General features: G+C 40.2%; 1 protein-coding gene across 5 annotated transcripts; it reads right to left on the bottom strand.

The window, feature by feature from the left end:
- Window positions 1-1,870: 1,870 nt before the first annotated feature.
- Window positions 1,871-25,488, bottom strand: SS18 (SS18 subunit of BAF chromatin remodeling complex). Of its 5 annotated transcripts, none has more exons than XM_028737123.2 (11): window positions 25,467-25,488; window positions 22,594-22,670; window positions 21,202-21,286; window positions 16,076-16,229; window positions 13,899-14,120; window positions 12,867-13,034; window positions 11,936-12,040; window positions 9,589-9,681; window positions 8,767-8,883; window positions 4,908-5,041; window positions 1,871-3,505 (listed from the first exon to the last, which is right to left on the bottom strand). In XM_028737123.2, the coding sequence occupies exons 2-11, from the start codon at window positions 22,668-22,670 to the stop codon at window positions 3,479-3,481; spliced, it is 1,182 nt and encodes a 393-aa protein (XP_028592956.2). In that variant the 5' UTR covers window positions 25,467-25,488; the 3' UTR covers window positions 1,871-3,478. The 5 variants fall into 5 exon arrangements, with proteins under 5 accessions (XP_028592956.2, XP_028592957.2, XP_028592958.2 ...); XM_028737124.2 differs by lacking the exon at window positions 25,467-25,488 and adding an exon at window positions 25,238-25,439; XM_028737125.2 differs by lacking the exons at window positions 9,589-9,681; window positions 25,467-25,488 and adding an exon at window positions 25,238-25,437.
- Window positions 25,489-27,263: the final 1,775 nt, after the last annotated feature.

The following is a 27,263-nucleotide window of genomic DNA, read 5'->3' as shown; positions in this document are numbered from 1 at the left end:
GCTAGCCAATGGTCAGAGGTGATGGAAGTTACAGGCTATTTCAGCGAGGGCTGATGGGAGCTGCAACAACTGGAGGGCTACAAGTTCCCCAATTCTGAGCTAGACTGGTGAGTATATTGGCTTTTGTAGCACTTGCTAGTGAGCAGGGACCTTGACTACAGAAAAAAAGGAGGCACAAGAAGGGCATTTGCAGCCTTTGGGGAAAGTTTCTTTGAAGTTCCTAGAGAATCTAGGAAACCAATATGGTTTCATGATCTATACTGTAGATCACAGCCAAGCATTCATAACCAGCACAATCTTCTAGCATCTCTTCCCAGTGATGAAAGCCACCAATCAGGTCAGATATGATTACTGCATCCAGTCCCTCTTATGATTTTACCTGTATTAAGTTTCTAATTATCTTTGCATCCCGTTACTTAATTACAACTCTGTTTCAGTGAAGTTTTCTTCCCTATCCTTGCTCCACTGTGGGCACTGTTAAGTTTAAGTGTTCAGGAAATCACCAAAGGTTTGGTGACAACATGGGAAAAGAACGTTCCAATAGGGAAGGCTGGGAATAACTTACTATAGCCCTACAACCCAAACTGTGGATAAAATTTCAACAAATGACACTAGAAACCAGTAATTATATAGACTAGTAGTACATTTCAATTATCTTTTCCCCCATTAATTCCTCTGTTTTATGCAAAATCCTAATCTTTCTTCATTGCTTTTATTCCAATTTTATATTTTTGGGGGGCTAGGGACTTTGTCAAAGGCCTTTCGACAATCTATATTGATAAATATAAAAATCACCAGTATAGCACACTAGAATTCACTTCACTACAACAGAATGGTGAAATCCTACTCTTAACATAGGATATCATGTTACATCAACTTCATTCTGTGTGTGCATGTGTGTATACATGATTGTATAAAACCAAGGTAGTCAACCTGGTGCCCTCCAGATATTCTTGGACTCCCAAGTTGCATCAGTCCTAGTTGCTGTATATATATAATACATATCCCTAAAAATTCAGGTGTAAATAATATACTTCTGTTGAACCCCCCCCCCCCCAAATTATATACCACTATTGATTTCCTCTGCCCATAATTATGTAATTTATATTTTTCTGCCAATCCTAGCAGAAAATTTTGGGTTGGATTTTCATTTGCTAAAGAATAGCCACTTGCATCAACCGTTTATCACACTTGTCATTTTGCAGTATTCTTCTCTCTTGGTATTTTACTTTGTTTAGATTTCAAAATACATTAAACAAAATGCCAATAATCAAAGGGAAGCCATCTCCTAAGTTGTTGTTTTAACACAATATCATAGGAATAAGGTAATGTTTGTCACCACCAATTAAAAACTTTTACAAAATAGGACCGTTATAAAACAATTAAACCTTGAAAATGCATTATTCCCTTGGAGAGAAACCCTGGAGGAAATTCTGCTTATTAAAACTGCAATTTTAGTTTCCATTAAAAATGAGAGTAAGACAACAGAAGATCGGCTGGAAAGACAAATTATTTCTTAATGTCAGTTGAGCTTATTTTAAATGAGATAACATATCTATAGCAGGTTGGGTTCAGCATGTTTTTTTGTCTCAACTCATTTATCTAATTCAGTCATCTTGATTATAGTCTCATGGACCATCATTTTCAGAGAGAATTTTGTAACAAACAGCCTACGCACAACAACATACTGATTACTGAACAGTTAATTCTAATTAACTTGGCTATGGGAAGAGAATTTTGATAAAGTTCTAGAATACAAATACTATTTGGTTATCCTGCACCAACAACTACAAAATAAAAAACTGCAGCAATGCTTGCAAATGAAATATCAGAGTGAAACAGATCTACTTTAAAGGAGCAAATGAAAAAATTAAAATCACAAATAATTTATTCTTCTGTTAAGAGTTGATGGAGGTGAGTTTTAAATAGCAATGAAGTACACAGTGGTGGGAAATTGGCACAGAACCTAGAAGCATTTAGTTCATACCTATGTTCCTCATATTTTCAGTTCAAAACTTGATTTTAATTTGCAACCAATATAAAAAAGAAATTTGTTCTGAATTTAAAATTATGGAGGAATGCATCTTTTTATGTCTTATGCATTCAGGTACAGCTTATCATGTAAAAATATAGCAACACATAATAAACATATCTAACTCCTGGGCCAATTTTAGTTATCTTTTTAAAAATATTTACCAAGACAGCCTAAATGCATGTATTTCTGTGCAACACACTCTATGGTGATGCACCTGAGCAAACAATTGCAGGTTGATCTCAAACAGTTTTGTGTTCTCTATGGCTCTGCTGTTAATCCAAGTGATGGCTAACTCACACGCAACACTAAAAATTAATGCAGTACACTATGGAGTTTGGCATTTTAAAAAACCTCACTAGAACTTGGTCTTGGTCTCATATTAACCAGTACGAAAATGGACATAAAACAACAAATGTCTTCTTTCTTAACTCTCATATGATAAAGTTTAGACAAGGGTTTTACAAAAGCGCCTATACTATTTTTGTTACATAGAAATGATCCTACTAAAAGTTAAATACACTTATGAAATAAAATACATGTCGACCTATCTATAATTTGTTTTTAAATACTTTGTATATTCAAGCCAGGTTAAATGAACACTTTTAAAAATTCCTTGTTACTGCAATCAGAAAAAGATCACAGCTTGATTTATGTGAAACCATTACAAGACACTTACAAATCCAATCTGAACATTTTCCTGTTACCAAAATAATAATATTACAGAAAATTGCCACTGCTAGAAACCATTTTTTACAAAAGAGCTTTGCACAAAATATTTAAAAATTAATTCTTTATACTAGACTGTGTTATTGTCCATGATCATCCTGTCATTAAATAGATGGGGTATTAATTCTGCATACCAGTCTGTCAAGAATGTATGTTGAGCATCTCCCTCTCTCATACAACAATGAGACTAACACAATAAAGAATGCATCATGTGCCAATCTATATGGGTTTCTGACCTTGCCCAGTGCGTAGTGTACTGCCTTGCATATTCCATATGAAAAACATAATATATAAAATATTGCTGCTGTAAAAATTTCCCCCTTCCCCTTACAAAAGAATCTGTGGAAAAATATCAAATTCCCTTAACCTTCATAAACATACAATGCTGTTCACACATTTCAGCTTGTAACAGTTTGTTTGATGTACAGTTCTAAGCTCCTTGCAAAATTGAGTATTCTCTGTCCAATATTGCCATCTAGAGTACAGATGCAAAATTATTTTAGAAAGACTATCACTTTTGTTTATAAACTAGTCCAGACAGGCAATATACTGAAAAGCAGCCATTTATCAACAATGCAGGGTTGTTTTTTCTTCTGTTTCTCTTGTTTCCCAAACTAGATAGACTAGAATATTCTCTTCAAAAGGAGATGTCCACAATACTGAAGAGCAATACAGCTGCTAAAATTTACTGGTTATTTCCTGATTTTTGTTTTTCTTTCATTGTTGGTAGTTTCCATACTGCCCCTAAGAAGAGAGAGGAAGAGAATGAATGTAAATATACTGCTGGTTTCCTTATTTTCCTAGAACAAAATAACACACCTGGAATATGTCCCAAAGTCATAAGACTTGCACATACCCCTGAATTTTCACTTCTTCTAAAGCTAAAGTAATGGCAAATGGGATTTGTTTCAAAATTTCAATTGTAAACTTGACACTATCGATTTTCTTAGAAACTAGAACTGGCAATAAAGACCTTCAGACTTTAACTTATTGTTCTGGCATTCCAACAAAACCAGCAGATTGAATCTGTTCACCATATTTAAACCCTGCACCTTCAAAACTACAGTGTTCCTACAGTGGCTTACAATTAAAACAAAAATACAGTATATAAATATATTAAAATATAAATAATTAATCTCGCTGTAAACAAGTGGTACAGTGACAATAAAGTATTTCTATAAGTAGCCCCTGTGGGATGTATTCAACTAAGTTTCACTCAGAGCAGACCTAGTGAAAATAATGGGCATAACTTAGGTAAAGGTAAAGGGACCCCTGACCATTAGGTCCAGTCTTGGCCGACTCTGGGGTTGCGGTGCTCATCTTGCTTTATTGGCCAAGGGAGCCGGCGTACAGCTTCTGGGTCATGTGGCCAGCATGACTAAGCTGCTTCTGGTGAACCAGAGCAGCGCATGGAAACGCCGTTTACCTTCCCGCCGGAGCAGTACCTATTTACCAACTTGCACTTTGACGTGCTTTCGAACTGCTAGGTTGGCAGGAGGGGCATAACTCTTAGTGTCCATTAATTTCAATGGGTTTATTCTGAGTAAGTTGAAATTAATGAACATGACTAACTTGATTAATTGATTAATTTCAATGTGTAAACACTGAGTAAAATGCAAGTTGGATACAACCTGTATCTAAGAACAGCACCAAAGCCCAGTAGCTAAATTAAATTTATTGTTTTAGTGAAATTGTATTCTTAATTTTACTCAGGCCACTTTGAGTGTTTTGTAAAAGCTGACTAGAAATGATTTTTAAATAAATAAAACAGCAGAGTTCCACCTCTTGATTCTCTGTGGCCTGGGAATATTATAAAAGTCAGAAGACAGATAAAGCTAGAAGGGAAGTTTTTATGGTGTTGCATTAAACCAACCTGCATACACTGCAGGACAGAGGGTTACATGGCACACTGCACAGCTGAGCATTTGTTAGAGACCAATAATGCACACTAACTTTGAATTTTGTTTTAGAATTTGACTTTCAGTAAATTCACTAAACATCAGTTTTGTCAGATTAGCTGTAGCCAATTTGTTCCTTCAAAGAGGGCTAAAGAGGATAAACTATAAGCCTGCAAAGACTGAAAACTGAAATGTGTAATAATTTGTACCTGAAATGGCAAATTGAAAGCTAAAATATTAAAATGCACCTGGTCATATCCATAAGGCCTCTGTTGTGGTGGTTGTGGGGGCCCAGGCTGCGTAGGCCGATATCCTCCGTACTGCTGCCCTTGCCCTTGGGGATAACCGGAATACTGAGGTCCTGGAGCATTTTGAGAAGGACCTGAAATATTTTATAGAGCAAAACTGAACAAGGATCAACTCAAACATTAAAACTACAAAGTCAGAAACAAATCATAATCATCAAACCATTTCTTTCAAAAAGTCAGAACAGGCTGTTGATCACACCAATGGGCCCTCTAATCCAGCATCCCATTCTCACATTTCCAACTAGGTGCCATGGGGAAACCAGTAGGCAGGACTGGGTGCAACAGCACTTTCCCTGCATGGGATTCCCAAAATTGGGCATTCAGAGGCTTGCTGCCTCCATCAGTGGAGGTAAAAAAACAGTCATTGTGGTTAGTAGCCATTGCTAGCCTTGATCTCCATAAACTTGTATAATCGTCTTTACAAGCTATTCAAGTTAGTGGTCATCACTACCTTTTAAGTGAAATAATTCTGTAGCTTAAATACAACGTGAAATACTTTTGTCTGTCCTGAATCTTCCAACAATCAGTTTCATTGGATACTCTTGAATTCTACTATTATGTGAAAGGAAGACAAACTTTTCTCTATCCACTTTATCCACACCGCACATAATTTTACACCTCTATCATGTCCCTTCTTATTCACCTTTTCTCTAAACAAGGAAGGCCTAAATGATGCAACCTTTCCTCATGAATCATATAAAGTTCGTGACTCTTCCTTGCATAATATTATAACTCCAGGTTTGCAAGAATGATTTCTGCTATCCTATCCAGATTTGAAAGATACAAGTCATTTTATATGGTTATCTTTCTTCTTTTACAAACATGACAATTTTGTTAAGCTGAGCTCATAGCAGTGACTTAACAAGGCCAAATTATAATTACCATGTCCCTCTGTTTAAACTCTGGAAAAAAGTACAAAGAATACAACCCTTCCCCCCCTTAATAAATACACCCTGTTGTTTTTGCTTTCTGGCAGGCAGTAAGAGTGTGGGTATGAGCCTACCAGATAGATGCCCACCAAAGACAAGTGAAGAAACTCTTTTCAAAGCTTTACTTGTCACTTTCCAATCTATCCGCCTTTTCAATAGCTTTTGGTGGCGGAATCTCTTTGTTCTACAATTGGGGAAAAACATTAGAACAAAGCTGTTGGGATCTAGTGTCCAAATTCTTTGATGCCTCCTATAAAGACTCTGCAGGATCCAATTAAACTGAAAGAGCTATGAATATCTAAAAATCAGTAGGGGAACTCTAGTATATAGCCAAGTCTATTTACGCAGTTATTAACTTAACTTGATCCAACACTAGGAAGCATTTTTGTTACATATCATATAGTGAGTATGTATCTACAAGCTGACACATTTGTCATTTTGCACTGGTGAAAGACACCGATACCTTCCAATATTCTCTTTGCTCTACCCAGAAAAAAAAATACATACTGCTTAAAGAAGTCTGTTCAACAAAAGCTGCAAACGTGTGGTTTACATCCACAGTACTTGGCCTCCATACTGGGTCAGATCACTGATTTGTCTAGTCTCTCTCAAATACAGTAATGTTAACATTTCAAATAATACTATGTTATTGGCTTGTTTAAAAGAGAATGCTGTTTAGGATGGAATCCAGCAGCTAGGAATTAAGTTAAAATTCAAGTCTCACAATGAATGTAAGTACACTACTGAACACTGCTTGCCAATGCAACAACAAGGGCTGTAGAGGGAAGGCTTTCCAGAGATGACAGATTTGCTCACTTTGTCCTACTTGCCTTATAAAGGATATCACTTCAACGGTGTACCTTAAGACACCTAAATGGATGCTCAGCGTGATGTCTGACAACTTTCCTCTGAACAGCAAACTCTCATGCCATATCACAAACTATGCTTGGAAGTCCCATCTGTTTCAAAAGTAGACATGGTGCCAGCAATGTGGAAGGAAAGACTGGTGTTCAAGGAACACCTGCTAAAAGCCTTCTTGGGCACAAAGTACTAGTGCTGCAGTAGTCTGGATGCTGACCAATGTTTATTATATAGCAGTCACATTATAAAGGCTATCTAAAGTTGAGTTTAAGAAGGTACTGGTCTTCCGCAGCAGCATCTGCTCCAGCTGGTATTCAGGGATGGTGGGAATCTGTTTTTCCAGATGTTTCTGGACTACAACTCCCATCATCCTTGACCTACAACTTTATACTGTAAACCACCCTGTGATCTTTGGATGTAGGGTGGTATAAAAATTTACTAACAACACCCTTACTTTTAGATCTGGTATAATTGAGGCAGCCTCATGTTTGTTTAATAGGCAACACTGACTGTTACCAGTTGGGTCCATTCAATGCTGTAAGAACAAAAGGATGCTTCCCCACTCTCTCCTTTCTACTGCAGCCCCCTGAAAAGCATTTCCTGAGGCCTGGCAAATGGAGCAAGAGGGCTGCAGTGGGAGGCTGGATATCGGAAAGAGCAGGAGACAACAGCTGGGTGGGTATTGCTGCCACCTACCTAGATGCTGCAGGGGCAGGGCTGTGCAGGCACACTGGCAGTGTCAGTCCAATGGTCCCACCCTGCCCTAGCATTGCTCAGGTAAGACAGCAGTGACAGCTGTGTTAGGAGGGCAGCTCCACACCAAACCAGCCACTCTTGGGAGAGTGCAACTTACCTCTACCCAATTCTCTGCCAGCGCCCCCAATGGCATCTGATGCCTTTGTCTTGGGAAAAGTTTTTCAAGGGTGAAAGGGGCTGCAGTGGGAAGGGGGGGGGGTTTCAGAATTCCCTCTATATAAGCATCCTTGTACGAATATTGCATTGGATACAACCCAATGAATTCCTTAACCAGGCAGAAATTTGTTCACAGAAGCTTCACTTCAGTGACCTTCAGTTTGCGTGCACAGATTGCAGTCTGCATCTTAGGCAGTTATTAAATGAGGATGAAAATATCTATATTATGTTTACTTCATATTGCAAAATGGTTCAGAGCAAGGTTAGGCACTGATCTTTCTATTTATGTACGAAACATATTAAAGCTTTAGAAAATATTAAGAGATGCTGAAATTAGAAAAACTAGCACATCAGCAACACTGATTTTGAGAGTTGCTCAATTTGAATAAAAGCAAAAGATAAAACACACAAATGCACTCTTATCACAGTCTGTTTCAATTTCAGAACTTATAGGAGACCAAAAATATTGTTTTAAATTAACACCGTGAAGGCTGTGATCTTGAGTTTATTTGACTTGGAAGTTATACAGAAATAAACAAGACTAACTTACAAATAATGGCAATTCAAATGTGTGTATTAGGCATATTCTACCTACGTCCTTCCCAATTACTGTGTAGGAAGGGAACTGAGCCAAAGGATGTCAAAAACGATTTTGAAACTGCTGCTTTCAAATGTTACTTTTAACAGAGTGGAGAAGTGTTATCTGAAAACAAATTTTTCAAGGCATATGGTTTACTGGTTAGTTTAATAACAGAAGTGAAAACTCTCCATGCTCTCCCCATAGCCACATGGGGAGTGTGTGTATAATCCTGCTTTATAAACTGCCTGTGGATTTGAACCTTCTGTGACTGTTGGTGCATAAATGCTCTATTGCTGCTGGTAAATTGACATTTTGGTTCCACAGACAGCTACAAAAGGATAAAGGAGTAAACTAAAAGCAGAAAGCCCAGTAATGGGGAAACCGTAGCCTCCCAAAAATGGCTGGATTTCACCTCCCATCCTCTCTGACCATTGGCCATGATGGCCAAGGCTCATGGGAGTTGAAGCTCAACTATATAGGGCCATAGGTTTATACCCCTGACTATATATTTACTCACCATAACCTTGCTGCTGCCCAGGGTAACCTTGCTGACCTGGATACTGCTGCTGTTGATAGCCTTGTTGCTGAGGCGGTGCTTGGTAGGCTTCTTGCTGCTGAGCATATTGCGCGTTTCCTGAAACATGAGGTTAAGCAAGGACAGTTAAAGGCACTTTTTCTAGTTCTTTCCCCACTTGTTTTAATATGCACAGTGAACACCACAAAAACAAAATGAAAATCCAGTCTTGATCTCAAAAACTGAACAAAACCAAGAAAACAAACAAACCAAAACAGAAGGAATTAGGCCAAACAAACTGCAGTTAAAGCCAGATTTTGCAAGGCTAAACTGCAGCATTTTTCAGCATCTCTGCCAAATGAGCATTAAGTTTACTTGAACGTGATGTCATGACTTGATAATGCCATGACTATGCTAAATAAATAAAAAAAGGACAAAATTAAAGACAGCTACAGAGCACAAACTAGCTACACAAATCAGCAAGCTGTTTCCTAATGGCACTATATTTGTATGTACACATACACACAAAATATACAACTGGACCAATGGATTTATGTTTAAATAAAAGGTACGATTTGAATAGATGCTAACGGTGTTTTAGTCATTTTACTGCTGTTAGAAATGACAAATTAAGGTTTAGATGTTGCAAGAAACTATTTTGAATGCTTCAAGTTCCCTGCAGTTCTCAACAGCCAGCGACTAGTAGTCTACAAGAGCTTTGCATGGGCAGGAAATAGGTTATGTTGTGCAAGATTTCGTTCCTTTGTGGAAGGGAAGAGGAAAAGGAATGTATGTGTGCACGTGTGTGTGAAGGTATATAGATACCTCCTTCGTAGTAATGTTGGGAGGAATCCTCATAAGGCCTATCGTAGCCTTGTTCAGGATACGACGGTTGCTGATAACCGTAATCACTATGACCTACATCAATTCGACAAGAGACAGGAAGAAACGTTAATGGCCTCTGAGTGAAAATCCTAAGAAGTTTTCATCTTACTGAAAAGTCAGTGTCAGCTGGAAATACATTAAAAAGAACCTTCAAATTGATTTAGAAGGATTTACCAATAGGATTTCCTTTTATACGGAATTAACACGTGATATGAAAAAGTCAGCTAATGAAGTAGTTCTAGCAACATCACAGTGAGGGATAGTCTTAAGCTTCTGATCATCTTTGTTGTGTGGGGGGGTGGGGAGTACTTTTGTCTTTTTTTAAAAAAATAAAATCATTTAGTCCTTTCACATATAAATAACCTGAATTTAATTAGAATGAACAAAGAAACCAATTATCATACACCTGTTCTACTGATTTCCAATTCAAAAGCATATGCTGCTAAAAGCAGCATACACTACAATGAACTTCCAAAAAACTTCATTGCTTTTTTTTGTATGGCATATCTAAAAAATAATACTTATCTTCTCCTGCCCCAATGTAACTATTATCCACAGCAATCCTTTTTTTTTTGGGGGGGGGGGACACAAGAGAAAGGACAGCTTTCCTTCCAAATTCTCCTTTATCGTATAAGAGCAATGAGTAAATGCTATGGACACCTGCCATTAGGATCCAGTTGGTAAAAGAAACATCCTACCTGATGCTTGCTTTAAGTTCTCACATATTTCTCCTGCTTGTAATTAGAAATCTACTTCATTAAGAAATATTGACCATGGTCAGTAATAATATGCTTCTTTTAGTTAAAAAGTAGTACTACATTTTTCAAAATGCTTTCAACTTTGTGGCTACTATCTGTATATAAAATCATTCCTGATCATAGGCATCCCAAATTTTAATCAACTGCATATTCCATACCCTACTTTTTGTCAGTTAAAAATGCCTTTTCATAATTAAAGACATGATTTGCAGATCATGTTATACAAGACAACTCTTGCATTTGCCAAACAGAAAAGAACAGAGCAGAACAGAACATAGTGGCTCTAATTCATCTAGCTGCAAATGGACTTTCCAAAATGTTCACAAAAGTTACCTATGCCACAGCTGAAAACATGATTTTATGTATTTTATACCATTTATAAGCCACTCTATAGTTCACGTTCTCTTGGCGGCTTACACTTTTGGTTTGGTCTTGTGCATAAAATCTAGCAGCCAGATAAGACACAGTATGGCTTCCAAGGGGGAAGTTGTAGCAGTGATTGATAGAATTTGAAAGAGTGCTTTTGTGTGACTCTGCCTTACCATACTTTTACATGTTACAAAACTGGCTCTAACTTGAACCATAATTAGGGGTGTGGAAATCTGATTTCCTGACATGTGGATTAAGTAAACCATGAATATGATGGTGATGAATGATAAAAATGTGGTAAAATACCAGCAAATTATATCTGAACAGGTTTAAAAAAACACACCACACAATTAATTTGCAACAAATAGTTGCTCTGAAAAAGGTATTATATTGTGTGCCACAAATTAATGTACAAAGTGTCATGTTAGCTCTTACAGCAGCAATGAATCCATCAATATATTTTTAATTTGCCTTTACTACGATACATTAAAATTGAATTAAAAAATTTCATTTCCTGAGGAACATCCTTGCATTTCCCTATAATATACGATAAGAATTTCTAATTTAAGAGAAATTTTTAGAATGCTAAGAGCCAGAATTTGTACTTCCCAAAATTATGTGATTTCCAAAATCAGAAAAATGTTAAAAGGAAAAATGGAGTTATCTAGAATTCTGCAATACAAGCATAGAATGCAGCCACGAACTAGGTCAAAGTAATTGCAACCGCAGCTTGCTCTTTAAAACACACAGGGAGAAAAGACTTTGAAAGCATATTGGTTGTTTTGTTAATAGCTCTTAAGTAAGTATTGAGCTTTAAAATTTCTTTTTATAAGCAAAATGATATTGAAAAGCAGACATAATACATGACTGCATCAAGTGTCCTACAAACAGTGAAGAATTTAATATATCTTGAGCCAAAAGAGGGAATTTTGATAAAATCTGTATCAGGGTACTAGAACTGAAGTTACAAAGTTTATACTTTGAGTGAGCTGTAAAATAAAGTTATCCGTAGGGTTTCAGATTACTGAACTTACAAGCTTTAGTAAATATAAGAAGTGTTCTAGTGATCAGTTGCTAAAAGTTGTTCATCAAATAGCTTTATATATAACTGGTAATGGGCAGGTATGTAAAATGGGAAAATTAATATTATGAGAAATTACCATCAGGGTAATATTGCTGGTTCATGCCTTCTGGAGGACCTTGTCCACCATGACTGTATTGGTCCCCATAATAGTCTTCCTGGCCTGAGTACTGCTGTGGTGGGCCTGAAAAACCACAACCAGTCAATATGTAAATAACTTATTTTCTCTGTTAGCACGCTCACTAATTTCTCAGTTTACTATGAGAAACAGTCCTCATCTAAGACTTCCCCCACCCGTGTCACTGTGTTTCAGAAAGCATACTTAATGCTTTGTGACTAAACAGGTATGTATTATATATATACAGTAACTTGACTGAATTATATACCCAAGATGATGTGAATATAAATTTCTAAAAACAGAAAGACAATATCTATATATGTATATATATATACATACTTGTTGCTCTTAAAAAAAGAAAAGAAAAAGTAGATAGTTGTTGAAAACCATCTCATCTTGTCTAGTGTGCAACTTGTCAATTCCACTCTACATTAGTACAGATTGTACAGTATTCCATATACTGAACATAGAATTAAGCGAAGTTTTATCTTTTTATATAACTTTTGATTAAAAAAAAATTAGAACAGAAAAATATAGGTTTCAACATTTAATTCCAAAATAGTGACCTTTTGGCTTCAAGTACTATTTTGGGGGAAACATAATAGTACAGGATTGGAAATAGCCACTTGTTTGGGGATTTGCCTTCATGTTCTGAGGCAGAAAAGCTTTGCAAAAGCTCACTCTTTTAGGCCTGAAATGATAAACAGAGCAGGCAGGTGCACACGTAAAATTGTGTACTATAAACTTTTGTGGCCTTCTCTGAAAAGTGTAGATAAATACAGAATGTATGTCAAGAATATAGATAGAACAGGATATAGGTAAGAAAATCAGCTGAAAGTTTTTCTTATGTGTTAATTAATCAAGTGGTAAAATTGGCAACTTTGAATCTTACCTTGCTGTGGTGGTCTGTATGGAGGAATCTGCCTCTGTCCTATCATATGGTTTCCTTGGTTAACTTGACCCATCATTGCCATTGGTGGCTGCTGTCCCTGATAATGTTGCCCACCTCCCTGGGGCATGTTATACTGTTGAGAAGGCGGCTGCTGGTGCATCATTGGGCCTACAGTGAGAAAAGCCATAGCAAAATTTTATGCATTCATTCTAACTATAACCTACATTCAAGACAAACAAAAAGAAACATTAACTTTTCTAATTATCAGCTTTGACAAATAACAATTTTGGGGCACCAGAAACACAAAATGTCTTGCAAATCTTTTTCTACAAGATAAACAAAAAGTAGTTTAAGACTAATATACAAAATATAGTAGTTAATAGACAAAAACAGAAGGATGGACAAACCTTATACTGTAAAGTGTTGAATATGCTAGAAAAGTTTCATTGGCTTCAGCTGACCTAGCATAGTACAGGATCTTGAAGACTATAATCTAAGATTTCCTGCAACACAACCTTGTGCTTGCTTTAACAATTTGCTAAAACCCTGCTTCAGGTCCTCTGTGTGAAAGACTTGGAAAACCTGTCAACATATAATTTTAGGTATCTTTTCTCTTTATTATAATCACAGTGGTGTGCCAACTCTGCTTCCTACCTACAGACTAAAACCTGCTATGATTTAAACAGTTGTTCACAGAAACCTTGTTTTCACTGTGTGGCAAACTGTGGAAAATCCAAGTTGCTTGGATTCACAGCTGCTCTGTCTGGCTCACTTTGCTTTTCTGAACTCTTAACTGATAAAAAAACCTATTTTTCAGACATTTTCAACAAGTAAAGATCAGAAACCAACTCTACTTTTCAATAGCATAACTCAGTTCCAAATAAACACCTTGAAATCATTTTATCTTATTTGATGAAAAGGAGGAATTTTATGCTGTGAACCACCCTGAGATCTTCAGATGAAGGGTGGTATACAAATTAATTAAATAGAAATAATAAAATAATAATAAAGAGTAGAAATTTATTCATTTACCTTGATTTGGTTGCATGGTTATATTTGGTCTAGGACCATAGTTTGCCATAGGCTGTCCTTGGCTCATTGTCATCTGATTCTGTCCAGGCATGCTTTGAGAGGATGGCACTGAATGATTATAACCTCCCATGGACCCATGACTATTTGAAGGCATGTTCATGGAACTGTTTGTCATGTTGAGCTGGTTCGGTCCAGGCCCCTGCATAGGCATGTGATTAGGTCCTTTGAAGAAAAATAATTTCTATATTAATGTCTTGAAACACACAATCACAGAGCTATGATGCTCATTTAGAAATCATCTAGGCTGCTCAATAAGGTTTGTCACTTAAACACAACACACTTAGAAGACTGAAATTTCCTGCATATTTAGTCATACTGCCCTTCCAAAAGAAATAACGGTTTGCATCACTGTTAGCATTTCCTACATTGACTAAAGCTTTGTACATGCTGAATGTAGCACTCTATTGATGACCCAAAGTCACGTTTATACAGATTTGAAACATTTTAATTAATTCCCGAAATGGTTAAAACAGTGGTATGGTTAAACAAAATTTGTTGACACAAGATGTAGCGATAGCCACCAACTTAAGGTAAAGGTAAAGGTACCCCTGCCCGTACGGGCCAGTCTTGACAGACTCTAGGGTTGTGCGCCCATCTCACTCAAGAGGCCGGGGGCCAGCGCTGTCCGGAGACACTTCCGGGTCACGTGGCCAGCGTAACATCGCTGCTCTGGCGAGCCAGAGCCGCACACGGAAACGCCGTTTACCTTCCCGCTAGTAAGCGGTCCCTATTTATCTACTTGCACCCGGGAGTGCTTTCAAACTGCTAGGTTGGCAGGCGCTGGGACTGAACAACGGGAGCGCACCCCGCCGCGGGGATTCGAACCGCCGACCTTTCGATCGGCAAGCCCTAGGCGCTGAGGCTTTTACCCACAGCGCCACCCGCGTCCCATAGCCACCAACTTGGATGGCTTTAAAAGAGCATTAGACAAATTTATGGTGTATAGGACCATCAATGGCTGCATTCTCCTCCATCTTTGGAGGCAATATGCCTCCGTATACCAGCTACAAGTGGAGGGAATGCTGTTGTTTGCACATCCTGCTTGCAAGCTTCGCACAGTAATCTGGTTGGCCACTGTGAGAACAAGATGCTTAACTAGATGGGCCTTTGGTCTGATCCAGCATGGCTTTTCTTGTGGTGTTATGGTAGAAGAAGAAGAAGAAGAAGAGTTTGGATTTGATATCCCGCCTTTCACTCCCTTTAAGGAGTCTCAAAGCGGCTAACATTCTCCTTTCCCTTCCTCCCCCACAACAAACACTCTGTGAGGTGAGTGGGGCTGAGAGACTTCAAGGAAGTGTGACTGGCCCAAGGTCACCCAGCAGCTGCAAGTGGAGGAGCGGAGACACGAACCCGGTTCCCCAGATTAGGAGACTACCGCTCTTAACCACTACACCACACTGGTATTCAAACAGTAGGGTCTCTTTGATGAAAAAATAACTAATGGTGGGCATTCCTTCTTCAATGACATTTTGTGTGCTATTGCCAATCTTTCCCCAGAAAAATACAGCCTAATAAAACTGATAAAAACATGGAATACTGTTTTGCTTTTATCCTGCAAGCACTGACATGTCACACACTTTTATTCTGTAATAAAAACTTGACTTCAAGTTTAGAACGGAAAAAATCATGTTGAGGTATTGTACACAACTTGCTTGATATACAGCCCTCCCCCCGCCATTGTACCATAGAGAAGATTAGTAGAAATTAGATTTTTTGCCTAAGTGACTTTTCCATCAGCTTCACCTCTTACATATCACACTAACTTAGATGTGATAGCATGAGATAATCTTTCAGTGAGAATTTATTCAACCACAGGCCAGTACCTTTCTTCAGAAAGCCTTCTAAACACAGCTGTAACTGTATGGTTTCAGACAGACTAAATTTAGCCAGTTCTGTTCAGAGGAATGCTGTGTGTCAGCTACATCAAAGCCCAAGGGCAGCCTGATAAACACAGAATACAGGTCACATAGCTCTGTAGCTAACAAACTTAGAGAGCTTGTACTCAGGGGGCATTCAAAGCAGTTTTGTCATCAACAATCTTCTATCCCTTGAGCCCACATGTTGTTTCAGTTGCTGAGCAACCCTGGTGTTAATGTCTTCTTGGAGAAAAAACTTACCAGGCATCTGGCCGTTCATCTGGTTCTGCATGTGCGGTGCAGGAGGGCCCCCACCTACCATACCATCTGAACCCATACTGTGAGAACGTGGAGGTGGGGGAGGGCCGCTCTGACTCATTCCTCCTGGACCCATTGGCATATTCTGTGTGGGTGGCTGAAAGACAATTTAATGAAACAGAAGAAGTTAGTACAATAAACACCCATCATATACATGTGGTACATTAACCAAGTTCTTCAGCATGTGCCTTGCTTCTCCTGATATATTCAACTTCCCTCAATAACTGGTAAGGCTTTGCAGCACAGCACTATCTTCCAGTATGACTATTCCAGCACAGAGTTTCTCCTCACAATTCAGGCTGTTTATAGGCTGTTTATTTAAAATGTCAACCTTTTTATCTGTACCTGCTACAAAATAAATTCAGGATTTTACTTTAATGTTGAATATGAAAACAGACTCTCTAGGAAGGTGCTGGACTCCCTAGGAAGGTGCTGGTTTCTAAGCAGTTTGAATGGCCATCTGTCATGGATGCTTTAGTTGAGATTTCTGCGTGGCAGGGGGGTGAACTAGCTGACTTCAGGGTGCCTGTGGGGAGCATGAGACTCTTAATTGTAAGGTTGTGGGTTTGAGTCCCAAGTTGGGCAAAAAGATTCCTGCACTGCAGGGGGGTGGACTTGATGACTTTTGTCATCCCTTCCAACTCTACAATTCTATGATTCTGCTCGGGGAAGAGCATTCTATTGCACTCAAAGAAGAGGAAGCAGGCAATTTTTGCTGATTTCCCCCCTCTACTTCCAACCACCTGAAAATCTGCTCCGGAGGGTTGAAGAGGTGTGTGAGGTGGTATGCAGAATTATAGAGAAAATCTTCAAAGATCAACTCCCCTATTACATCAACAAAAGGCTTAATGCAAAAGTTTAGAGGGAAAGCAAAATAAAGGTATATAAATGCATGGCAGTCTCCTCTAGGAAAGTCAAAGAAGGGAACTTCAAAGGACAGACTACCCATCATACTTCCCATGAGAATCTCCCACGAACAGGGAAGGCTCTTATCATACAGCTGTGTAAACAGACCTGTGAAGCAATCATGAGACACTATTCCCAGGGGAAACTTACCATCTGGTGTAAACCCTGTATATACAGGGGGCATGATGGTGCAGTGGAAGTGATAAGTGGTGGTGGGAGTCACCATGCTAAAAAAAAAAGGTAAGCCTAGAGAGGAAGACTTTCTGCCCTGCCGTTTGCAGCAGAATGGCAGTATTTGCAATTTTAATACTTTTTAGTTTCTGGTTTTGGCCCAGCAGCTTTAAGTGCCTCTGAACCCAGGGGTTGTTGGAGGACCACATACCCTCGGTAAACTATTCAAAACCCACACACTCTTACCTTTTAAAAAAACCTACTGGGTAATGGGAAATGTGATGTGGATGGCCAATGCGAGGGATGCAGAGACAGCTGGACTGCCCTATACACTTGAGACAATAGCAAACTGTTTTGGCCCCTATTAAATTTTGTTTGTTGGATCTTCTTCTATTATACCTAATCCACCAAAACTATTCTTTTTTCACCACATCTACCTGAAGCATCTTGCACCCAAAAACATATGTTGTCAATGTGGCACACCAGGGGTGGCAGTGAAACATGTAATCTAGTCATGCCCTATAGTGGCAGAGTTCTGGAAATACGTCATTGCCTGTGTTAACTCCATCCTGGGAAAATCCTGAAAGGTCCCCTGCCTGAAACCCTGATGAACTGCTGCCAGTCAGAGCAGACAGTGCTGAGCTAAATAGATCAATGCTCTGACTCAGTAAAAGGCAGATTCCTTTTACGTCACGCTGGCCACGTGACCTGGAAGTGTCAACCCTAGAGTCTGTCAAGACAACCCTAGAGTCTGTCAAGACTGGCCCGTACAGGCAGGGGTACCTTTACCTTTTACTAGTATAGGATAAAGATTTTTTAAACATTTTTAAAATCATACTTGGTTTACATGGGTAATAACCATGCAATAAATACAGTCATTCATGCTTAAGGAAAAACATGTTTGGATCCAATTTTCAAAAAGCTAAGGCATCTAAAAACACTAAATAAGCAGGCTATGACTTTTATGGATGTTAAAGATGTTATATTAAGAAAAAACATCTGCATAAAAGTGTCAAGACAACTATTCTTTCAGACATTAGCAGAATGTTTAAGTTTGAAGAATATTAGTAAGGTTTTCCCAGAGGACAAGGCTGAACAAATAATTTGTTTGCTTCAAGAAGTCGATAAAGAAAAACAGGTAAGTATAAAGGAATCTGTTTTCAGTTTTCTTCTTTAGGTGTTCAGCTATTTTTTAAAAGCCCTAGCCTGTACATTTCTTCCACTCTTTCATCCATTGTCTATTTATTGCCAAACTTCTAATTCTTTTGCAATAAGTGTATTTTTTTAACTCTAGGTACAAGAAAGATTTCAGGTAGTTGCAAGCAGAGATGGGCAAATTCCCCATGCCAGGCTTGGAATTTGTCTTAAAAAACTGTTCTCCTCAAATGTAGAAAGAACTTGGATCGCCCAACAACCCCTTCCCTTCCCACTCACCTATCCATCTCTCCCCACCCCCACCGCACAAAAAGAATTGTGGCAACAGCAAGGGGAGGTAGAGACATCTAGTATTTTGCTATGGCTGCAAAGCAGATGCAAGAAGCACTGTGTAGTGCAACTTTCTCAACACTGGCAAAACTAGAATTCCTAGAACACCTTGCAGCTGGCATGCAGCCACAATAGCATCCTTTCTTCCCTGCCAGAGCAGCATATTTAAGAGGGTGGGAGGAAGGGACAGTCCAAGTTCCTCTCCTGCTCAGTTTATAGGTGGAGAATAGAAGCCAACCTAATTAGTCTTCCAAGCTGTATTTGGATAAAGTTCAAATTTATTATGAATAACAAAAGTAGCCAACCTGGTACTCTTCAGAAGCTTTGGGCTACAATTCCCATCACTGCCCAAGCCAGCATGACCAATGCTCTAGTCTGATGCGAGTGGCACTCCAACAGCATCTAGAGGGCACCATTTCAGCCACCTCCCAATTACAACAGGTCTGGCACCAACAGTTGCCCAAGTCAGGCACTGGCTAAAAATGTGCCCCTCACCAGCCCAGCCTGCTACCTACGAACTCAATTGCTCCAGCTGGTGCTGTGTGGAGGCATCGCTTTGTGTGGAAGTCGAGTTTGGTTCTCATCCATGGCAGCTGGCTAGCCACCATCTCTACTTCCCTATCTGGCCTGGGAGTTTCTTGAGAATAGAAAAAGGGCTCCTTCACAAAGCCAGGCATTTGGGGAAGGTGCTTAGGTGTTTGGTTGACCACAGCAGCTAGATAGACTTTAACAATTCTAAAGCTTACTTTTTGTGTTCTAAAAGTCCTTCTAAGCCACTCTAGCAAACTGCAGTACCACCACAGGCATTCTTGCGCAGAAAGGCTGGATCTCGTTAATGGCTTTTGGTCTTCTCTAAGAACCAAGGTGACAGAGAAGTTTGCTGCAGTGGTGCTGCTGCCACCATAGAAAATATTTTTTTGAAAAAGAGGGGGCAGTGGGGAGACAATGTTGATGGTGCTGCGCTGTGCTGTAAAGAAAAGGGTGTGTTGGGGACATCAGCAACAAAAACTAGTATGGAGGTAACAGAAAACAGTGATGTGTTTTTGGTTAACGACTCTTGGTAAGGCTGAATTTCCAAAGGTTTGTGATGAGGTACTATGAAACTATAGGACACAACCCTAGTGTGTTAAGTGGCATTTTCAACCAATAGAATATTAGGGTAAGTTGCATTAAATGGGTTGGCTCCAAATAAGTGTGGGTGGAAGGAAAATAGCTGCAAGTGCTTGGAGAAGAAGTTGTATTACAGCTCATGCAATGCTATGCTAAGTAGATTCTATAGCAATTATCATGCTTCCACTTGTGCAAGTAGTTATGCAACCTCTTACGCAAGCAAAAAATGGGCACCTTTGAATTTAGCTTTACTTTCCCCATAGAAAACCCTAACATGAGATCCCAAACTGCATCAGAAAAGGGAAACCAAAATAATCAAGCTGATGGAGCAACTCGTCTGAGGGAAGATTATAACCTTTGCACCTATTTAGTTTAGAGAAGATAGAGCTGTATGAAATTAAGTATAGTATAGAGAAAATGGATAGAGAAAAGTTTTTCTCTCTCTTTCTTGTAACACTAGAACTCAGGGAAGATACAGGACAAAAGAAAGTACTTCTTTACAACGTTAAGCTATGGAATTCACTCCCACAAGAGTCAGTGATGGCCACCAAACTAGGATAGCTTCAAAAGAGGATTAGACCTTTGGCCTGATCCAGCAGACTCTTCTTATGTCCTTACGCCCTTCAGCAACTGGAAGAATTAGTTGCATGGAGTTAGTATTTTAAAAACAAAATGTATCACTGTACCATATCCATAAAGAGACTTGGTAATCTGTGCTAAAATAGTCAAGGTACAATCTATTTATTTTATTTATTAGATTTATATACTGTTCTTTATCGTAAGATCTCAGGGCAGTTCACAGGATAAAAATAAGTAAAACGAAACAGCAAAACAAGAATCCCCCTTCCCACATACACATTTAAAAGGCTGTGGAATAATAATCAGCCAAAGGAACTGTCGCCTAAAAACATATAGTGAAGGTGCTAATCAAATCTCCCTGGGGACAGCATTCTACAAATGGAGAGCCGCTACAGAGAAGGCCCGTTCTCATGTTGCCACCCTTCAGATCTCACATGGATGAAGCACACAAAAAAGGGCCCCCAATGAACTTAGAATCTGGGACGTTTATATGGGGAGAGGCGGTCCTTCAGGTACTGCGGTCCTGAGCCATTTAAGACTTTATAAGTCAAAATGAGCACTTTGAATTGGGCTGGTTTTAATTATGACTGATCCTGTATGAAGAATTACAGCCTTTTCAATGAAATCAAGCAAGTGTTATTCACAAGGTTCTATTTTAGTAATATACTGCAAATAGAGATATATGGGGCAGAGATGTTTGTTACAAGGTAGAAGATGCCATGCAGAAAAATTAATACAGATATTTGTGATTAAACTTTTCTTTAGGTACATTTTTACATTAGAAAGAGCACACACAATTGTCTTTACAAGGTACTTACTGGTGGCAGTATAGATTGCATATTTTGATTGGAGTCTGCTATTGTGGCTAGGTAGACCAAGTTTGTATGCAACAATTGCTGATAACTATAAAAAAAGCAGAGTATGTTTACAGTTTAAGGTTAAAGATTCTCATGTCACTACTGTCAAAAACTGCCATGTAGCTATTCTAACGGCAGCCTCTTATGAAGACTTTGTACTGGGCTACACTTAAAAACAACTCAGAAACAGGAATTGGTGTAGAATACTCAAATTTTGGTCTCCACACAATGGCTATTAATTAGTTTTAGGCAGCACTTCTAGGTGCTGCTTCTGACATCTTAAAGCTCTTAAAAGCCGTATTCCCACATATCCGAAGTACATTCCTGTGTAGATGGTTGATAGTTGAATGAGGTCTTTTGGGTAATGCTGGCTGTAGGGACCACACCGTTGTCTTAACTTGCCTATTCAAAATTTTACACCATGATGGCCCACACATATGTATGTGCTTGTCACAAAACAGATATACCAGGCACGTCCAACTTTCAAGAGAGTGCCATCCACTCCCAGTATAAAAAACTGGCAGTGATCTGCCCATTGTCATTGGAGGGGTGAGGAGTGTGCGTGGGGTGCGTGTGTGGAAGGAGGTGGCTAACTGGACGCGGGAGGGGGGGTTAAATGGGGGGGAGGAAGGGGAGGCAAAAGGTCTCTCTCTGAGCAGCCAGTCGGCTTCTCCCCCACCCCAGCCAGCCCTTTCTCTCTCCCCCCTCCCTGTCAAAGGGAGCTGCACAGTTGACGTGGATCCCGATCCCTCCTTCCCCCTCCTCCCTCCGTCAAAGGGAGCCACACAGCTGATGTGGATCCCGATCACAATTGCCCTCCCTCCTTCCCCCTCCCACCTTTCCCCCCATTGTCAAAGGGACCCAGTACTGGGGCTGCCACAGCAGCCAGGCCCCCCCGGGGGGCAGGCAAGCAGACAAGGAATGTTGCGGCCCCCCGGCCGCTGGGTCTTGTAGCTGCCGCTGCGACGGCCAGGCCGGGCGACATCCCTTGTGCTTCCCGCCCAGCCCGGCATTTCCTGCTGTGGCGGCAGCGGGACCCAGCGCCAGGGGGCAACAACATTCCCGTGATTGACCAGGATCACTCCCACGATCTACTGGTTGCTCACAATTGACCGGTTGGACATGTCTGAGATATACTAACAAGCTAACTGAACAGAAAACAATATTACTTGTACCAACCAATACTATACAATAATGCTATATAAGCAGAAGTTAGAGATTATGCACTTGCTTGCATAATGTGTTTTGTGCACCTGAAAAACCTGTTCTGTATGCACAGCACATTATTTTAGAGCATGGTTAAAGTGAACATGGCAAGAGTGAACATGAATTACATTCAGGTAATTAACTTACTGAGAGCACTCTGAAGTTTTGCCTTTGTTCTGGTAGTCCATTATACACTGAATGAGATGGTTGTTTTCATCCAACATCTGTAATAATAAAACAAATTCTCAATAAGGTCAATCCATTCAAGCACCCAACCCACTGAACTCTATTCTTCCGAATCTCTTTTCTTTTTGAAAGTTTAGCAAAAAAACCTTTTCCTCCTTTCAGAGTCGCTGCCTATCATAGCAACAGGATTACTGATCTCAACTGGAGCTAGATTTTGCCACAACCTGTCTTTTCAACCCAGATCATAAACTTTCTTGGTCCCTCTTGTGGAATCCAGAGTTCAGCTTCATTACCACCGCTATTTATCTGTTGTACTTTTTCCTCAATAAGGGGGAGGGTACAGCAACTATGTAACTGATTTTCCCAGTGTCCCTTTTAGCTATCAAGAACTTCAAGTTCTACCACAATCTTAAGCATACTCAAACTTGAATAGTGGTATTAAGAATGACAGAATTAGAAAAGTCAGACAACCTAAAATCAAAGAAGCTTCATTTGGATAAGTGTGGGCAATTACGGTAGGTATTTTGAAGCAGTAAAACACTTTACTTTCCTAGTCATACATAGATTATTCCTTTCCCTCCCCACCCCCATAATAATTATTTACTCATAATTTTTAGAAGGAAAAAAATAGGAATTTCTGCTTTCACTTCATTTTTCTTGTCTTATGCAGTCACTATAAAGACAAAAAAAATTTCTACTATAACTACTATTACTTCAGTTAGTTAAAAGCATCAAATTCTTGATTCTGCACTTATGAAGTTAGCTACCAGAGATAACATAGAACTTAAAATTGTGTAGTTTACTTAAACAGAATCAATACTCAAGCACCAGTTTGAGCAAATGAAAGTACTTCACATATATTATCTTATTGTAATTGTGAGACCACCACCGATAAATCAGTCTTATTAGTTCCAAATTGCAGATGGGGAGGATGTGACTTTAGATGAAACTGTATGGTTTGAAAAATCCACCATGCCCCAAAAGAAATGTAACCTCTAGTTCAGCCATTTAGAAACAGTTCTGGGACTTCAATGAATTGGTGTTAAAACTGTAGCCTCAATGTCTGCAAAAGAATGCAGACCATCAAATTCTTAAGTTAACTACCACTGCCATGAATTAAGCAACACCAGAAACCATAACATCTATATGCTTTCCACAGTGATCTTTCCAGTTCTGCAAGTGTTTCCACCATCAGGTTTCTCAAGTTTTCAACAGTACTTTTGCATCACAAATATATCTTTAGCATCTTAACAGTCCCATACCCTATTACTAACCTATCCATAACCAGCCCACCCTCCTTTTCCATCATTTCCCCTGAAGCATAACAATTTAATTTACAGCAACTCTTTAAAATCTTCACTCTTCTAAACTACTTAACTTACTGTAAAAGTACTTCAGCTGAAACATACACCTCCAGATGCAAGTTCTTTTAATTTCAACTGTTCCCCAATTTCATACTGAAACAGTAGGTAAGAGCTATGATTTCTCTTATACTCTGCCTTCACCACTGCGTTAATCCTGAATGCCTGCTCTTATATTACTCAGTAAATAATGATTTGTGCCCCCCCCCCACCTCAGTAGATCATGAGTTAGCAACATGCTGGATACTGTGGGCCTTTGTGGTGGGGAGGAGAGGTAGGAGAGAGAATCATTTATAATTAGTGGGTCACCTCTGACATTTTCACATGCATGTAACAAGATTTTCTGCAATTTCTTGAGCAATTCCAGCTAATGCACTCCTCCTTCCCCTCCCCTATAATCCATTTAGCTCTACGCTTCTCTTCCACTCCATGATTGTGTTGTTTGGGGCTGCTGCTTGAGCTTTCCCGATTTCCAACATTTTTTTATTATTTATTTCATTTATACCCTACCTTCAGGGCCTTCAAGTGGCATGCCATGGTTCCCCCCTTCCTCATTTAACCCCCACCCACCCTCAAATAACCCTATTGAGTTCAGCTGAGCTGAGAAGCAGTGACTGGCCCAAGGCCACCCAGAGGCCATCAAGACGGAGTGGGCATTTGAACCCTGGTCTCCCAGGTCCTAATCCCACACTTTTAAACCTACTACTACAACCACACTGCCTATCTCGACGAATGCAAGTCACAATACTACTACTACTGACTTTTAGAAGACATCCGAAGGCAGTCCTGTTTAGGGAAACTTTTAATATTTGATGAATGATTTTGCTGGAAGCTGCCCAGAGTAGCTGGGGAAATCCAGCCAGATGGGCGGGGTATAAATTATTATTATTATTACTACTACTACTACTATTCAAAGTGGAAAGTCGGTGCAGCTCTGTGTTGGATATTCAAGTCACCTCCACCCTACCCCTCCCGCCAACCCCTTCATAGGGGAAGTCACAATAGCGGCCTACCTCGCAGGGCTGCCACAACTGCAACCCCTCCATTGAGCGGGGAGGTGTTGGGGCAGGGAAAGAGAAAGGGAAAGCGCCACATTAAAGCGGTTAAGGACTACTTTTTGGGGCTCCCAACGTCCCGAGCAGCCCCAGGCGCGAGCCGGGGCGCCGACCTCCCTCACCCGCCCCCCGCCCCTGTAATGAGCCCCAGCCCCGGCAGCCTGGCCCGGCCTAGGCCCCTCAGCCCACCTTCTGGATGGCAGCCGGCGTGATCTCGCCCTTCCCCCGCTGCCTGGGGGCTGCGAACGCCACCGACATTTTGGGCCCCCGCGCGAAGACGGGCCTCGGCGCGCACCGCGGCGGCTCCCCGCTCCTCCTCCTCCTTCCTGCCCCCTCCCGCCTCTGAGGCCACAGCGGCGACAGCGGCGGCAAAGCCCTGGGAAGAACAGCAGCGAGCTGTGGAGGAGGAAGCGGTTACCCGTTGGGCCGAGCCATCGCCACTCTCAAAACAGGGGAGGGCACGGAGCAACGTCCTGGCCAACGGCGACATCGGGCGCCACCGTGCCCCGGCGGCGCGGCGCTGTTTTCGACTAAGCTCCCCGTAGCTCCGTTTCCAAACGGAACGGTCCCCGTTGCCGTCCGGGAAATGCGTCCGTGAGGACTGTTAGCGAGCGCACCCCTTTGCTGCGATAATGGTACGTTCCTACCCGACCTCCTTCGAGCGATGACAAATGTTACAGCCCCAGAGGAGGGGGCGGTCGGGAGAGAAGTTCTCTGTTGATCAATTCCCGCCCCTGCCCCCCCAGCTCCTCGCATCATTGGTCCAGCCCACTCTTTTCTGAGCCTGGCGTTTCCCTTTCAAGTCGCGAGAAGCAAAGCGAGCTTCCAGCTCGTGCGGCAAAGCACGTCTAAGCGAAACCCTCAGTCCCGTTTCAAAGTGGGATCTTTGCTGTCTCCTTCAACGCACTGTTTCCTTCTTGGCTTGAAAGGGCGCGGGATTAATTTGAAACACACACGCCATATTTTTGTGGTTTTTTTTTAAAGTATAGTTGTGAATTTTATTTTTGTAAACCGCCTTGAGGTTGTTATTGTTGTTTTACAATTATTTTACTTTTTACAATGTTGTTTTACATTATAAGAAATTGGATTAATGTTTTTCAGGTTTTATAATTTTTTTATATTTTGTTGGAAGCCACCCGGGAGGGCAGGGTACAAATAATAAAATTATTATTAATAATTATTCAAATACGTTGGTGCGAGTCAGGGTTGCCAACCCTTCCCCCCCACACACAAACACACTTTTTTTTTTTTTTTTTTTTTTGGCACAGCCTGCCAAGTCAGCAACTGAAGCTGAACTTCTTGTTGTGCACCTAGGGTTGCCAGAGGCTCTTGTGCCAGGTAGAAGATTAGGAGTTGAAGCCTTTTCTGCCTTGGAATCACAATTATAAGGGAAACTTCTGTATATTTCTACCAGCCAGGGTGCTGTTAAAAGAAATAGCTCCACCACAATAATATACACACACCAAAAAATACTTAAATTCCACCTGTTCTTTCAGCAGCTTACAAGGATTTCTTGTTTAGTCTTTATAAGATGTCCAAAGCAAATAGCTGATGATGCTTCACATATGACAGAAGGATGGATATTCCAAAGTTTAAGGGCAACAACGGAAAATGCCCAGGTCCATGTTCCATGTCCCATTATGTTCTGGTGCCACAAGTAAAATTTTCCCAGCTACAGGAACTGATTTATAAGTTGGTAACCTGAAAACTGCTACTTGTGGTAAGGTGCCTCACCCAGCAAACAACTTGCTTCCAGCCCTTATTTTGGGAGGCTTTCCTCTGCTTCTACCTGATTACTTTCCATTGGTACTTCGTTATATTCATTTTAGAATAAAAAAAGGAATGGGGAGGGGGAAATCTTGCATCTCCACATGCATCGTACAGCAAAAACAAATTTTATAGAATAGATAAAAATAATTAAGTCATGAGTTTTGGCAAATGTCAGGGTAAAAAGCAGGAGACAGAACAATTATCCTGTTTAAGCTACAGCTTTCAAAACAGTTTCGCTTGCTTTAATTTAAGGCAATAAATTCACACTGAGTAGTCAGTTATCAATTCTGCAAGTATATTCCTGTTTTTACTGTACTTATTAGTAGTATTACAGCTGGCCATGCAAAGAAGAAGAAGAAGAGTTTGGATTTGATATCCCACTTTATCACTACTCTAAGGAGTCTCGAAGCGGCTAACATTCTCCTTTCCCTTCCTCCCCCACAAC

Source organism: Podarcis muralis, chromosome 8 (genome assembly GCF_964188315.1).
Source record: "Podarcis muralis chromosome 8, rPodMur119.hap1.1, whole genome shotgun sequence".
In the NCBI taxonomy this organism is placed as follows: domain Eukaryota; kingdom Metazoa; phylum Chordata; class Lepidosauria; order Squamata; family Lacertidae; genus Podarcis; species Podarcis muralis.
Note: the sequence above shows the minus strand (reverse complement) of the source record. Positions and strands in the feature narration are given on the sequence as shown.